The following is a 16,874-nucleotide window of genomic DNA, read 5'->3' as shown; positions in this document are numbered from 1 at the left end:
AGTGTAAAACACACATTTATGAGATAAGGAAATCTGAACACTGGGAATTTGATGATATCAAGAAGTCATTCATTTCTTACAGTGCAATAATGGCACTATGGTTACATTTTTAAAATATCTTTTAGAGCCACATACTGAAAATTTTTAAGGAGACTCTATGCCCAGAGTGGAGCCCTACATACTGAAATAATTAATATGATGTCTGAGATTTGCTTCAAAATAGTCTATAGAGTAGTGGGTTGCAGATGAAACAAGATTTGCCGTAAGTTGACAATTATCTGAAGCCAGATGATGGATATACGGAAAAAATTATACTATTCTCTTTACTTTCGGATGCTTGAAAATTTCCACAATAAAAGAAGATTTTTGGGGGGAAAAGATTACAATGACACTGTCCATATTCTCAGAAGTACAATTCATCAGGCACTACTCTATGTCTTTCTAAACCCATCAAGTACCAGTGGCTGTTGCCACCACCACCATGCAAGGTGATAAACGAGGAAAAACTTACAAAACAAAGCCAAACAATAAAAATAATGTTTACTTTATTAAAACTTTGCAGAAGCTGAATGAAAGAGGGAAGGCTTTTTTCCACCTGAGGTTAAATCCCTTCCTCTTGGATTCTGCTGCCTATTTTCCTGAATCCCTGCTTCACACTCATACCCCCATCAATGCAGATGTCTTAGTGACAAGGCTGCCTACACACTGAACACATCATACAATTCATCTTTTATTTCTACTCTTCCTACATCTCATCAGACAGCAAATGGTGGGGATTTATAAAAGGGCACACAGGCCTATGGGGGTTATGTGAGGCTAATCACAACAGATTTTAAGGTATATGAGCTTAGACACACACTTTGGAGCGCTGGCCTTCATATCCTATCTGTTAACTCTGAAGCGCATAATATATAAATTTAACAATGCAGATTAAACAGAAAAAGAACAAAGGTGTTAGCATCTTGCACCCCAGAACTTCCAACTACATGCAATCATTTCCAAGGTTGTTGTCCTTTCCTGCTTATCCAGAGTTGGATTCCACAAAGTTTGGTGCAGGAGATTCACCTTCTCCTAGCAAATGTCTATTTGACAAGTTTGCATTTTGGAGTGAAAATGTGTTTCATTCATGTTAAAGTGTGTGTAGTGATTTGGTAGGCAACAAATTTGGGGGCAAAGGCTCAAACTAAAAAATAAAAATGATATTTATTTAGCTTTTCGGAAATATAAATAACACAATAAATGACAAAGAGCAAAACAAAACAAAACAAAAACCCTGACATGTTATGACTGATCATTCCCAGGCACAATAGCATTTATTAATGAATATAAAAAAATAAATTTTATTATTTTTATCTGCTTTCCTCCCAGCTTTAACTACATGGGTGTTTTTGAAAGTTTGAGTTCCTAAGAAAATTCCACAGCTATACCAGCCCCTACAATGTGACTGAGGGAGGATAAGATAAATTTCTATCATTGGGGATTCTGAACAACTAGATCTTCAGGAACTTAAATAACACATGTTTTTGTTAGGATCCTTCTAACATGGGAAGATGCAGCCATTATCCATTAAAACACGATCCAATATGGATACAGGTTTTCCAAGTTCTCCACATGACTACCAGACTAGGCCATGAGCTTTTCTGGCAGCCCAGTCTGTAGCCTCTCAAGCTGCACCAAAAGTGGGATTCATAAAACCATAGATAAAGCATTTCTGACCTTTCCTCCTAGCAGTGAGAGGGTTCTTTGGGTAAGGAGGGTAAAGAGGTTTTACATCAAAGCTTGCCTTCACACTCAGTACTGGGGGAAGGGCTAAGTCTACCCAATGCACATTTGTGTTGAGTGTATGCAGTGTACTTACCCATCACCACACAAGAAGTTAAAGAGTAAATTAACAAGTCACTCTGAACCAAGCCCCTTCAAAACAGAGGCAAATTCGGTGAACCAAGGTCACTTTCTGTGGTAATAACCCCAGTTCACCTAGGTCCTTTCCTGAAGAAACATATTAATCTCCTGATTCAAGAGGCATCTCTGGCCAGGACAGAGCACTCAAGGAAAACGTAACTTCTGGGTGGAACAATGCCACATGGAGTTTAGAGGTTGTGGTTTAGTCTATAGCACGAGAAGATGGTGGCATCACTAGTATTTAGAGCTGGAAAGAGCCTTGGCCGGACCACACTTCTGGAGCATCTTTACTAATGCAGCTTAATGGCTGTTGCCCAGATGTCGTTGCTGGGGAGCGGGGGAAGGACCCATCCTTGGGGAACGGAGTTGCCTTTGGGATGATCAGATGGCACCAGGTACTGATCCCAATCATGCCTTAATAAGAACATTGTAGAACAACTGTTTATTTGTTTTATTCCAAGCAAGATGTTCAGCAACTAAATACTCTATTTCAGGACTTAGCTTTCAAATGACTGATGTACCAGTCCACTCAAGAATTTGATTTCTAGGCATTATGCAAAGGACAGTATTTCTTAAATGTACACATAAAGGGGGAAAAAACTGCAAACAACTTATGATCTTATGGGTAACCCAATAATAAACATACAGTTGATCCTCATTATTTGCAGGTTCCATAATCGCAAATTTGCCTATTCACTAAAATTTATGTGTAACTTCATAATCGTTACTTGTGGTGCTTTCATGGTCACTTGCCAACATGCAGAGCCATGAAAAATCTAAGTCACTGACAGGTACATTCCCAGCTGAAGTCAAATAAGATGACACTGTCTTCACTGTCTTCACTGAAGTCAAATAAGGTGACACTGTTTTCAGCCTCATATTGTAAAGTGTCCTTTTTGCAGTGTATTTAGTACTGCATTTTTCACATATATGTGTTTTTATTGGTTATTTTGCTATTTAAAATGGCCCCTAAGTATACTGTTGCAGTACTAGCTAGAATGAGAAGGCTGGAATATGCCTTACAGAGAGTACATGTATATTAGAAAAGCTATGTTGAGGCAGGAGTTATAATGCTGTTAAGTATGAGTTCAGTGTTAATGAATCGACAATATATGTTAAACAAAGTGTTTTTTAAAAGAAATACACATAAAACAATGTTATGTATTGATTGGTTCATGAAAATGTTGTGGTCCGAGGCTCACAGGAACCAAACCCTGTATTTCCTTTAGGAACAGAATTTGGCATTCCCTAATTCAACACTGCAGCTTTTATAGAACATAACTACTGTGAATAATGAGAATCAACTGTACTTATATTTAAAAGCTACAACTTGGGGGTGCCTAGGTGGCTCAGTCAGTTAAGCGTCTGACTCTTGATATCAGCTCAGGTCATGATCTCACAGTCTGTGGGATAGAGCTCCACGTCGGTCTCTGCACTGACAGTGCAGAGCCTGCTAGGGATTCTCTCTCCCCGCAAACCTCTCCTCTCCCCCCCCCCGCCCCCAACCCCAGTCTGCCCCTCCCCTGCTCTCAATAAATAAATAAAAGCTAAAACTTATATATTAACCAGAAATATACTTTTCCCAGAACACAAACTTGGTATGCTAATAACCATCATTAGAGCTTTGGAAGGAACCTGATAGATCACTTAGTTCAGTGATTGTCAAACCAGGCTTTGAGGACCACTAGGCCCCAAGCAGATGTTCTGGGAAATCTAGAAACAACAAAGTGCTTCCAATCAATAACAGATTTAAACTGTCTACACCTACGGAACCCATTCATTCAAACTGTTTTACAAATGGATTTCTCAAAAGACTACCTTTGAGAAGAGCACTACTGCTAAAGTTTGAAGGCCACATTCCAGTCTACCATTTTCATTTTATAGGTGAGGAAAGTGAGACCCAGAAGAGTTGAAAACTCTACCCAGCTCATTAATAACTGCAGGTTAAGATGAGACCCCCTGTTCCTAGCTCTCTTGGCTTCGACCTGTAAGAACTCACAAGTCAGTTTTGGACTTAATCAGTCTCCACAGGCAAGTAGATAGGGAGGGTATCTCTCCCTTGGTCTATTTAGCAGCAGAAGAGAATTAGGAAAAGGAAGCTGATGCTTTAAGTCAATGTAACAACTACAGCATGAGATAATACAAAGGGCAAGTCACAACCTGAGTTTCAGTTTCTTCACCTGTTAAAACAGTCATTTATTTCTCAAGGACTGAGGACTAAACAAGATTTATGTGGCATCCTTAGAATTAAAAACTTTATATAAACCTGTACGGAACCTAAAAAAAGAAAAAGCAATACACCTCAACAAAATAAACACTGTAAGTGCTTCTTGCTATCTAAGGGGAAGGCGGCATGAAGAGTGCCCCTCTGACCTTATCTGGATGAGTGCTGGCAGGGAGTGCTCAGCTTGGAGGTAATACTGTCGGAAGGGTTGCAGGAGGTGTGCAAGTGGGAACTCATCTGAAAAAGAAAAGGCACATTACCACATCATCATGTCTCATACCTAGAGGCAAGCTGACTGAACCTATGACTTATGACAGTACAACAATGCAATCAAATGTTTCATCTTTATCCATGATTTCCAGTACACAGTTCAGAATTTTAAGTCTCAAAGGTTTCATTTGCTGCCTACCACCTTAGTTTAGGTTGAGATCATCCATTAGGGAAAGAGCTGCCAATCTAGCATCTTCCTTTTCTCCACTGGTTACAAAAGAACTTACGTGGATCCCCAAATAACTTGGACTCAATTTCACGCTTCTGAAGTAAAATTTTCTCTTTTTCTTTCCTCTGTTTCTTTTCAAATTCTCTTTTCCTCTCTTCTTCTTGTTCTCCTTCCAACATAACTCTGAGGGCTCTCTCTTCAGCTTCGTATAATTCAGAGCGTTTTTTAATGAGTTTTCTTAGTCGCTGAAGATGATGCTCAAAAGTCTCATCTGCTGAGGCTGGAGGACAGACCCCTAGGAAGAGATCCAAACAGCATTTTAGATACAACTTTTTATCCCCAACATGTGTTCTACTGAGCAGACACAAAGTCCTACTTACATTATGAATTTGCTTAGTTTATAAATTCTAACCAATCTTCAAGGCTCAATTTGATCTTGAGTCTCCAATTAATCTGACCTCACCCTGACTTTCCCTAAGTCCTCTCTTTGGATCATACCACTTAACCTTTGATTTTATTTCTAATGGTTTTGATCCTTTGGTTGGACAGAGAGCTCACTAAAGAGAGAAACTCTTATACTTTTTCATTGTGATATTCTCACAGCACAGGCTCCCAGACCAAGTAATAAACAATTTACCTTCTGACTGAATCTGAAGTTCTAGGAGAAGACACTTGGATAGTGAGGAAGAAATACATGTAACCAACCTACTAACCTCATAGTCTGCTGCTTACTGTAGGATGACCAAATATTTCAGTTTGCCCAGTTTTAGTACTGAGAGCCCAGAGTCCTGGGAAACCTGGGATGGTTAGTCGCCCTGATTTAACTGTGAAGTCAGCTAAAAGGATGGCCAACACAGCTAGAGCCACAACTGTGAAAATTTGATTATAGACTAGTTATTAGGTGATACCAAAGAATTATTACTAATTTCATTATGTGTGACAGGGGCATTATAGTTGATTATGGGTATTTTATTTACGTGTTCTATTTTCGTGCATGTGTGAAATTTTTCATAAAATTCCATAAGGAAAAATATTTTTTATATTTATATTTATTTTTTAAGGAAAATACCTTAAAATTTAATGAATACTTGAGTCGACTGCAGTTGTGCACTCACTAGCCACATGGCTGTGTGACATAAAAGCTGCTGGAGCTGCTAGGTGATTCATCCTAGAGTGACATGGGTGCAGTCCATCCTGTTAGTCCTTGCAAATGTATTTATTATGGGAGCATTTTAACAATACCAGATACCAGGAAGAAAAAAATTCAAATCCCACTAACATAATAAACCATTTTTATTTCCCCCATTGATTCTGCAGTCATTTTTGTCCATACATTATCAACTTCACATAGTTCAACATAGTATGTGTAACTTCTACAGCTCCAGGTCAATTCTCTACATTCTTTTCCAATCTTTATAATTATTTAATGGCTCTATCCTGTTTCATCAATTCAATGTACCATAATTTACTTAACAAGCTCCCTACTTCTGGACACTTAGGCTGTTCCAAATGTCCTGTCAGCATATACTGTTACAATCAATACTCCTGGGCACGTTACTTTTTTCCTTCTATCGATTATTTCTATATGATAAATTCTCAAGAGAAGAAATGTTCATGAGTACTTTCAAGACTGCCTAAATGTGGTAATAAACTGCTTCCTAAAAGAGTTGATCAAGGCCTTTGGAGGTCTGCTTCTTTTCTCCTTCAACCACTGCAACTAAGTGGTTATGGAATTAGCTCTCCTAGCCTCACTTCCATGGCTAACATTTCTCCAGATCATTTTCTCAAGGCTGGCACTCATTCCCAACTAAGGAAACTCTACAACTCAAATCCATCTTTTACTAAGTTGCCAAATATTTTCCAAATACACACAAAATTCTTACGCATGGAGAAGTTCAAGCTGTCACTACGTTGTTTCATAATAATTTCATGATTTTGTTTAATTTCTTTACCTAAACCAGGAACTGGCAAATTTTTCTGTAAAGGGCCAGACGGTACTAAAATCTGCCAGTATGGTGAAATTACAGACACTGCATCAGCCCCAAAGTGCCTCCAGATCCCATGAGGAGCAGTGGCCTGTTCCCATCTCAGGCTGCTAGGCCTGAACCATGAACCCACACATCCCTCACCCTTTCACTGATCACTTCTGATCACCATGACTTACTCCCTCAGAAACGGCAATCCTCACCCAGTCTTCCTCTTGGCCCCAGGTACTGACACAGTCTAGTTAGTTCCTTCCACCTCCACCACTCACTCATCCAGTTCCTGCAGTTCCTACATACCAGTACCTTCTCCTTTTTTCCCCTTCAGCCATCCACACCTTAGGGCTTTGTCCAGTCTTTGAGCCTTGGAATGATCAAAAAACCCTGCTACCTCTGTCTTAAGCACAATTCTTTTCTTCCCAAACTAGGACTTTCTACCTTCCCAGTAGTCTCTTCTCCTCCTCCCCAGAGACTCTTGTCAGCCTCACTAAAAGTTCCAAATGAACGTATCCAAATCTACTCGCTTTTCTACTGGTCTTCATCAAAACTTGTGGTCACCCATAAAGCAAAACCCTAACAACCCTGCGCTCTGTGCTCACCTGCCAGCTGCAGAATACTCCTGCAAGTACTGATATTGTGGCCTAGTGCCAGTACAGAACTACATCAGCTGGGCCCACAGCACCTGCCTACACCCAAACTCCCATGGGTTTCTAGTTGGCTCCCACTCATTCTTCACAGCAGTTATTTCAAACCTTCACTGCTCTCCTAAAGCCTTTCTCTTCTATTGCCTCTCAGCAAACCATCCAGCCTATCTTAGAGAACACAGGCTAGCAGGCAGGACATCTCTTAACTTTCGGCCCCCAATTTCACTCATCTGCATTACTACCCCTCCTTGTCTCCTTCATTTTCTTTCTTTCTTTCTTTCTTTTTTTTTAACGTTTATTTATTATTGAGAGACAGAGAAACAGAGCATGAGCATGGGAGGGGCGGACAGATGGAGAGACACAGAATCTGAAGCAGGCTCCAGGCTCTAAGCTGTCAGCACAGAGCCCGATGCAGGGCTCGAACTCACAAACCACGAGACCATGACCTGAGGTGAAGTTGGATGCTTAACCGACTGAGCCACCCAGGCGCCCCCTCCTTCATTTTCATTCCAGTGGAGACAGATCCTTCTACACTTAAGTTAATACCTCCACCTGGGACTGGAGTCTTCCTACCTTCTACAGGACTTTGAGCCATCAACTATCCTTCCTGTGTCTCTCTGACCCTCTCCCTCTACTCATTCCGCAATTATACATGTTCAAATTTTCCCCACAACCCTAAGGGTACCACCCCGCCCCTCCACACATATTGATCTTGCTCACTCCTTTCTTCATTTTTTTTTGAAAGTGCAAATGAGCAAGGGCGGAGCGAGAGAGAGAAAGAATCCCATGAGGGGTAGAGAGAGAGGAAAAGAGAGAGAGAGAGAGAGAGAGAGAGAGAGAGAGAGAGAGAGAGAGAGAAAGAAAGAAAGAAGGAGGGCTCACCCATGGTGGGGCTCGGGCTCACTAACCATGAGATCATGACCTAAAGCTCAAGTCAGATGCTTAACTGACTGAGCCAACCAGGCAACTGCTCACTCCTTTCTTCAGAGGCAAACCTTTTTTTCTTTTTTTAAACTTTATTTTAATGTTTATTTACTTTTGAGAGAGACGGAATGCGAGTGGGTTAGGGGCAGAGAGAGAGGGAGACACAGATCTGAAGCAGGATCCAGGCTCCAAGCTGTCAGCACAGAGCCTGACGCAGGGCTTGAACTCACAAGCTGTGAGATCACGATCTGAGCTGAAGTGGGATGCTCAACCAACTGTGCCACCCAGGTGCCCCACTCCCATTTTTTTTTTTTTTTTTTTAAACAGAATGCAAGCAGGGTAGAGGGACGGGAGGTGGAGGGGAGAGAGAGGGAGAGAGAGGGGAGAGAGAGGGAGAGAGAATGAATATCTTAAGCAGGCTCCACATCAACGCAGAGCCTGACTCGGAGCTTGATCCAATAACCCTGGAATCATGACCTGAGCCAAAATCAAGAGTAGGATGCTCAACCAACTGAACCAGGTGAGCACCACAGGCAAACTTTTAATAAGTTGAATTCACTGTTTGCTTTTCTTAATCTCTTATTCCCTCTTTAATGTAGTCTAGTCTGGCTTCAACCCATACCATTTCACTGAAAAAATGCACCTAGCATAAGTCACTGATCATCTATTGGGTACTAATTCCCATGGATGTTTCTTTCCTTTTTTTTTTTTTTTAACGTTTTTATTTATTTTTGAAGGAGAGAGACAGAGAGACAGAGCATGAGCAGGGGAGGAGCAGAGAGAGAGGGAAACACAGAATCGGAAGCAGGCTCCAGGCTCTAAGCTGTCAGCACGGAGCCCGATGCGGGGCTCAAACTCACAAACTGTGAGATCACGACCTGACCCGAAGTGGGATGCTTAACCTACTGAGCCACTCAGGCACCCCTCCCATGGATGTCTCTTAATCTTTAGAAACGTCCTTCTTACAGATGAGGAAATCAAGGCAAAGAGAAGTTTAAGTAACCTGCCTGAGATTACACAATCTTTCTGAGCATTTGCCACTTTCCAGAAGGAGGCAGAGGACCTACCTTTTTCTCCTATCTCTCTGACCTCTCTTGTGGCCACCTGTTTATCCATCTTGATTTTTACATTCCCTAGGATTTTGTCTTTTTGGCCTCATCTCAGGCCACACAACTCTTTTAAGGTTATTCCTACTTGTGGCTACATGCTGATGAACAGGCACCTCAAACTCAACAGGTCCCAAACTGAACTTGTCAACACCAAGTATATTCCTCCTACTACTGCTGAGTTCCCCAAGTTGTTTATTTATACACGTGTATTCTCCCTCGCTCCTTTATTCATTTCTTAATGACCCATAGTTCACACTCCCATATTATCTGTGCCCAGACTATAACAGCCTTCTTAGTCTCTCTCCTCTCCTCCCTCCTTCCTAGATGCTGCAAACCTTTCTCTGCTCTGCCCACCAATCATTGTTGTCATTTCACTTTCTGCTTAAAACCTTTCATGGTTCCTCTCACCTTTAAGCATAGGTGAGAAGTCTAGTCTGGCCCATAAGACACTTTGCAATGTGGCCCTGCTTACTTACATATCCAACCTCATTCTCTCAGTACTTAGTTGGAGGTAATATGCACCTTGAGAGAGAAGTATTAAGTATATAACGCAACTAGCTGCTTGTTACCAAATCATTTTACGCCCAAGCCCATTAACTCCACAGAGGCTGCTTATTTTTATAGATCACAATTCCTCCAAAATTTCCTCCTTCTTTTGGATGAAAGTGAGGAAGACTAAGAGTGAGAAATTATGTTAGTAAATTCACTTGGCAAAAGTCTACTGACCACTCACCTCACAGAGGACATAGGGTAGGGGAATATTAAATAATAGCCCTCAGGTTTTCATTCTCGTAAAAAAGAGGTAAGGCTAGACACAGTAGATGCAAACTACCCTTTGACTCATGAATGTGCTATGGGGGTCATCTGAGGCCTGAATCTGAATCAACCGCTCTAAAGGCTGGCATGCAGAAACTTATCACTTAGCTAGTAAATGAGCTTGGCTGAATACATAATGATCACAACCCAATGAAACTTAATTACAAAGGGTCTGACTCACAGTTTTCATTTATATTTTAAGCCACACAGGGGAAATGATTTGCTACCATGGTACTTGCTAATTTGTGTACTCTCAAATATCCTTGGTGAATATTAACGGCGTATAGCCTACTAAATAAGGCAGTATGTGGTCCAAACCAGGTACAAGTGAGAAGGAGCAGGTCACCTCAGCCCATTTCTGGTAAGGATGGAGGATGCTGCATCTGTATTTAGTTTTGAAGAACAGTGAGAACTTAAAATGGCAAAGATGGGACTAAAGGCCCTCCACACAAATAGACTGGCAAAAGCAAAGATCAAGATAGGCAAATGTTCAAAGCACAACTAGGGAACTTCTAGAAAACCAGTGCTCCCTCTAGAGGCAAGAGGAAACCAATGAGATTTTCTGATCCAAAAGTGACAGCCATGTAAGCTGAAAACATTCATGTACACTCTGCAAGGTGCTCCCTGCCCTATCCAACCATTCATAACTTTAAAAATATCAATGTTTCAGGTTTGAAATATATCCAAAGGAGCATGCCAAGTTTTCAACACCTTCTAAAGCAAAGTAAAGTAAACAGTAAATATAAGACAGTTTCTGCCTTGGCACATGGGCAAAGGTGACTAGCCGTGCCAACCTCACTCAGAAAAGTGGCCAGGAATGCCTGGGGGCGGGGGAGGAGGGGATGATGAATCAAGGGAAAGGCAGTGCAGTGGGTTCCCACACCTGCCTCTCTTTTCAACCCTGTCAATCAAGATATGAACAATTTCTGAGGCTTCCTGCTTCAAAGGTTCTAAGGTACTACTGACAAACTTTGTTACCTTACTGGGTGAAAATAATTAATTATCAAACATTTTCCTTCAAAAATTTGGGGGAGGGAGGGCGCTAGGATAAAGAAAGGGAAGGAGTGGGGCATGAGATGAATAAATCCAAGTAGAAATGCAAAGCCATGGTTACCCTTCCTTGCTGCTGCCTCTTTCCTGAGTTTCCTCAATTTCTCCAAGGCCCGAAGAATGTCCACCATTCTTTTGGTGTCTGCTTGTTTTTTCCTCACTTCAGATAAGACACCATCAGCAGCAGCTTTAAGTTCCTGCTCCTGGAAAAGAAAGACAGTCTATGAAACCTAGTATTAGGAACAACCTCAAAGCAGAGAACAGCTGCCCAGCAGTGAGATTTCAGAGGATTAGGCGGTCTCAGGGATAAGAATTTCTACAGGATCTACATCCCAATTTCCTGGGCTATACACAACTGCTCTCCACACTGGTCCAGCCAAGGGGTTAATCTTCTCTGCAGCTTCCATGTGGGAGCTCATCTTTGTTTTTTCCTCAGAATTTCTCCAAGTGCAGTCCAAGGAACATCTGCATCCAACTTACTTTAAGTTGGGGCTCTCTTGTTAAAAGTGCAGATTCCTGGACCCAAAGACTTAGATTAGAATGGAAGATAAGGAATGGGGTTGGAAAGGCCCAGGACTCTACAATTCTGTCAGTGACCCACAACACACATAGCTTGCACTCCAGTGTTCTAAAGTGCCAAGGATCTTGTGACACGACAGCCTTTCAAACACAGAAGACCCTATCCTACTCGTTTTTGCTTTTTTTTTTTTGAAATATACACCATTACCATCTTTATTTATTTTAATTTTGTTTTTTATTTTTTTTAATTTACATCCAAATTAGTTAGCATATAGTGCAACCATGATTTCAGGAGTAGATTCCTTAGTACCCCTTACCCATTTAGCCCATCCCCCCTCCCTCAACCCCTCCAGCAACCCTCAGTTTGTTCTCCGTATTTATGAGTCTCTTCTGTTTTGTCCCCCTCCCTGTTTTTATATTATTTTTGTTTCCCTTCCCTTATGTTCATCTGTTTTGTCTCTTAAAGTCCTCATATGAGTGAAGTCATATGATTTTTGTCTTTCTCTGACTAATTTCACTTAGCATAATACCCTCCAGTTCCATCTACGTAGTTGCAAATGGCAAGATTTCATAAGACCCTATCCTACTCTTAAACTGGTTCACAAGTAGACGAAATAACTCTGGTTCTTTAAACCACCACTCACAGGACCCTGTCTCCAACCCCCTCATTGTGGGTGGTAAGAAAGATCCTTTTGCCTAAAGCTCTCAACCCGTGTATCAAATAAGTGCCTGTAATTCCACCAATACCACCACATCATACAGACATCATACAGTTTCCTTCTTCTGCTTGTACTACTCTCTCTGCCTGGAACTGCACCTGTTGCTTTCACTTGGCTTTGACATTTCCTTCAAGACTCAGGTCAAAGGTCCCCTATCTCATACACAAAGCTTTCCCTTACCCTGTTTCCCAACAGATTGGATATTCCTTCTCTGGGTTCCAATAGCACTTACAGTTGAAACCCTAACACATACCATGCTGTATAGACATGGTCCCCATGAGGCTCTAAGCCCCTCAAGGACAAGCACTATATCCTAATCGTCCCTATCATCAGCACCCAGCAGTGGGTCTGGCACATAATGGGTTCTTATTAAATGTCTGTGAAACTGATACAAACTCCTTAGATTACAGTGTTGCCTCCAAGTATTCTCCTTAAAAGTACTGATATTCCTGGAGGTGTGAAGACAAAGTTTGCCGACACTACATTTCTGGAAGGAGTTATATCAGAATCTAGGCAGTAACAGACACAAGGAGCATGAGAAGGAGGAAATACTAACTAGTTGTAGAGTGAAGGGACAGGGGAAGCACCTACAGGCACTCATAAGTAATGAGAATGCCTTAAACAACTATCTGACCAATTTCCAGTTTCACTCTGGCTCCTACTTAAGAGCTTAAGATCAAGAGGCTTTGGAATCAGCCAACCTGGGCTCAAATCAGGAGCAAAACAGCTAGGAACCAGTTGTGTGATTGTTGGCAAGTTAACTTCCCTAGGCCTCAATTTCCTAATCTGTAAAATGGCTTACCTTTCAGGGTTATTACAAGGATTAAAGATCTGGTATATGCAAGGAATTTAGAGTAGCACCTAGTATTTGGCAAGTGCTCAAAAACACCATTGTTTAACGGGGGGGGGGAAGGGAGGGGGTTGGAAATACCTGGTTTAAAACTCCTAAACAAAGGGATCTTGCAGAAGTCATCACTATAGCCCCATCAGTCAATTAGAGTATATGTTCCTTGCGTCAAGGCCCCACGTGTTCTATATTTTGTATTCTTAAAATCACCCAGACCAGTCAAGAAGCAAGGACACAGATTCTTGTTTGCCTTGAATATTAGTAAGCGGACAGAACGTTGTAATAGGAGGCAGGGCGTCTGTCATCCCTGCAACGCCACTGTGTAATCCTATACTTTGTGTTTACAGAACTCGCGGTGCACCTAGACCATTTGTGTTTTGCATTATACAACATTAACAGGCAATCAGTATAGGGATACGATGTCGGAAATGCTGGCTATCTTTTAATTTACGGCTGAGGAAAAAGGCTTAGCTGTAGGAAACGACAGCGCAAAACCTCACGGCCCTTCAGGTTCCAGACTTGAACTACCCCCAGCCTCTGCACATCTTCCGCTCTTACCCGCTTCTTCTCCTCCACCTCCTGCACGCACTTGACCCTCCAGAGGTCAATCTCCTGCTCGCGCTCCGCTGCTCGCGCGGCCTCCGCCTCCCGCTCGGCCTCGCGTTCCCGAGCCCTCTCGCGAAGCCGAAGCCGGCGGCGCCGGACCCTCTCCAGCCTCCGCCGCGCCTCACCCACATAGGCGGCCTGGGTCAGCAGCTGTAGTCTCTCGGCCAGTTCGGCGCGCAACGGCGCAGCCTGGGCATGCAACAGTACCCAGGCCGCGCCGTCAGCCTCGGCCTCGCGCAGGGCCTGGCCCAGGTCGCGCAGCCGTCGCACCAGGCGCAGAGCCCCGCGCAACCGCGCGCGCACTTCGCCCAGGCTGGGCCCGGCGGGCGCGCGTGGAGGGAGTGGGCAGCCCGCCCGCCGCGGGGTTCCGAACACCGCCTCTAGCCACTGCCGGTCGCGCAGGCGCTGCAAGGCCGCGTCCCCGAGTACGTCGGACGGCGGCGGCGCCTCAGGCCAACGGGGGCTCCACGGCGGCCCCGGGCCTGGCGGCGGCGGCCGTGGCCGCTCACCAGCGTCAGTCCCCGGGAAGGGCCGGCACTGGGGCGGCGGCGGAGGCAGCGGCGGTGGCGGCACCGGGTAGTAGACGCCGCCGCCGCCACCGCCGCGAGAGGCTTCCCCGGGGGCCCGGGGCTGCAGAGCCAGCGGGGGCTGGAGGAAGGGGGCGGAGGCCCCCGGAAAGGGGCCGGGCCGCTGGGGAAGAGGCGGCGGGAAAGCCGGGGAGGGCAGCGGCGGTGGCGGACAGCCGAAGGGAGCGGGAGGCGGCGGCTGCGGGGGCGGCGGGCCTGGGCGACCTGGGGCGAAAAAGGGCGGCAGAGCCATGTCCACGACGAAGGGAGTCAGAGAAGTGACAGGAATTTGAGTGGTTCCTGTAGAGGGGGTAGGGGGAAGTGACGTACTACGCGCGCGACGCCTATAGAACGCTTCCGGCCCAGAGAGCCTCGCCAGTAGGTTGGCATTCCTTCAGTTCGTCAATTCCTAAATATGAGTAAGCGTTCGTCTTGCGGAGCTAGCTGTTTTGCGAAGAATTTAACAGCTACAGGTCTTCTCCTCATAGAACCATCTGCCTAGTAACGAAAACACGTTAATCAAGTAATCGTGCAAACAAATGCAAAGGTGCAGCAGTAAACGGAAGTACAACCAAAGAGGAAAACACTGGGTAAGAAGAACTTAAAAGAGGTTTTGACTTAGTCAAAGAAGTTAGGGAGGTTGTCCTAGGATTTGAGCCTTTATCGTGACTTGGGAAATAAAGGCAGAAGGAAATGGTAGATAAAATTAAATTTCCTTTATAATCTGCATCCCATTGACAAATACTTGAGGCAGGCAGAGTGTAACATTTCTCCAGGAACTCCCAACTGTCTGATTAATGTTTTTTGTTAGAGAGGAAAACAACCTTAGCTTGACAATAGTTAAGCCTCCAGAATCCTGTGAGCCTTTAGCATATAACTTTGGAAACTTCCCATTGACTTTACCTTCACCAACTCCCAAGTATATAACCACTCTTGCCTCACGGTCCAGGCAGCTCTTTCTGCGCATGGGTCCTGTCCCCGTGCTTTAAAAAAATCACCTTTTTGTATCAAAGACATCTCAAGAATTCTTTCTTGGCCGTGGGCTTCAGACCCCACCATCACTCCAAAACCCCATCAGGAACAGCATTTGCAAAAACTCCCCAGAAGGTCAAGCCGGGGAGCTGAAAGAATGCCAGTTATGGATGTGATGATGTTGGCATCCCAGAGCGAACGATCAAGAAAGAATTCTTGAGATGTTTTCAGTGCAAAAAAGGTGGTTTCGTTAAAGCATGGGACAGGACTGTGGGCTGAAAGATCTATACTGGAATTGTGAAGAGAAATTGGTTATATACTTTTAAGTTGGAGGGTGGGGTAGAGACAGTCCTTCAGGAGTGACAGCAGTGAGCCCAATGCAAGATCGTGGCCTGAGCTGACGTCGGAGGCTCAACCAACTGAACCAGCCAGGTGCCCCTCTAAAAGGACTTTCATATGTTAACGAGGACTTGCAGTGTCCTGCAGGTCTGGTTATTGTTAAGCTAAGGTTGCTTTTTGCCTCTAGTAAAGTATTAAGACAGTTGAGAGTTCCTGGAGGAATGTCATAATCTGCGTGTCTCAACTATGTCAAAGGGCTGCAAGTTGTAAGGAAATTTAATTTTATCTATATTTCCTTTTTCCTTTGTTCTCCTTCTCAGATGGAACACAGAAAGCCTGAAGGGAGCTGGCAGTCCTGGGAGGAGGACAGATTTTAGCATTCTAGGATCTCATATCTTAAGAACAGTGGAAAACCACTGGAGGGGAAGGAAAGACCATGCCACGTGATTAATGATGAGGGAACATAACACAGCTGAGGGCAAAATACAAACTAGCACCACCACCACCTACTTGCCCTGCCCAAGGTGGAAAGGGGTTTAAGTTTTGCCATGGTGATGTGGGAAACTAAGGCAAATGAAAAATTCCCTTACCTTTGGAAACTTCCTTTATCTCAACTCCCCCAAGGTATATACTGGGAATCATATTCCAAGCTTGTGGTCCCCTGATATACATCTGAAGGGTCTCATAACAGAGAGATAAATACCGTTTTTACTAAATAATAAATGCCATTTTCCTAACAACAGCTAGCCCCTCAAGGTCCTGGAATCCTTGCCTCCAAAATTTCTTAGAGACTTACGCTGTCCTTAACCCCACTCCCAACATGAGGGAATATAATCAGTTACCCGTCACAATCCCAGTGCAGCTCTTTCTGTCCACAGGTCCTGTCCCGTGTTTAGTAAAAACACCTTTTTGCACCAAAGATGTCTTCAAGAATTCCTTCTTGGCTGTTGGCTCAGAATCCCACCATCACCCCCAAACCCCATCAATTAGATATTTAAAATTAAACTATTTTGAGATAATTGTAGATTCGTGTGCAGTTGTAAGAAATAATAAAGGGAGATCATGTGTACTCTTCATCCCAGTTCCTACAAATGGTAATACCTTCCAAAACTGTAGTACAATATTACAACCCAGATATTGACATTGTTATAGTCAAGATACAGAACATTTCCTTTCCATAGCTTCCAGGATCCTTCATTTCCCCTTTTATAACCAC

The 16,874-nt window shown here is 43.6% G+C and overlaps 1 protein-coding gene and 1 long non-coding RNA gene across 2 annotated transcripts; one reads left to right on the top strand and one right to left on the bottom strand.

The window, feature by feature from the left end:
• Nucleotides 1-1,184: 1,184 nt before the first annotated feature.
• PDCD7 (programmed cell death 7) lies at nt 1,185-14,658 on the bottom strand. The gene is made up of 5 exons (XM_023255197.2): nt 13,734-14,658; nt 11,155-11,293; nt 4,624-4,860; nt 4,276-4,363; nt 1,185-2,316 (listed from the first exon to the last, which is right to left on the bottom strand). The coding sequence occupies exons 1-5, from the start codon at nt 14,598-14,600 to the stop codon at nt 2,193-2,195; spliced, it is 1,455 nt and encodes a 484-aa protein (XP_023110965.1). The 5' UTR covers nt 14,601-14,658; the 3' UTR covers nt 1,185-2,192.
• LOC123385889 lies at nt 14,579-16,198 on the top strand. The gene is made up of 2 exons (XR_006599121.1): nt 14,579-14,937; nt 15,979-16,198. It is a non-coding gene; the product is annotated as an uncharacterized LOC123385889 (long non-coding RNA).
• Nucleotides 16,199-16,874: the final 676 nt, after the last annotated feature.

This window comes from Felis catus, chromosome B3 (assembly GCF_018350175.1).
Source record: "Felis catus isolate Fca126 chromosome B3, F.catus_Fca126_mat1.0, whole genome shotgun sequence".
NCBI classification, from domain to species: domain Eukaryota; kingdom Metazoa; phylum Chordata; class Mammalia; order Carnivora; family Felidae; genus Felis; species Felis catus.
This window is presented reverse-complemented; position numbering and strand designations above follow the sequence as displayed.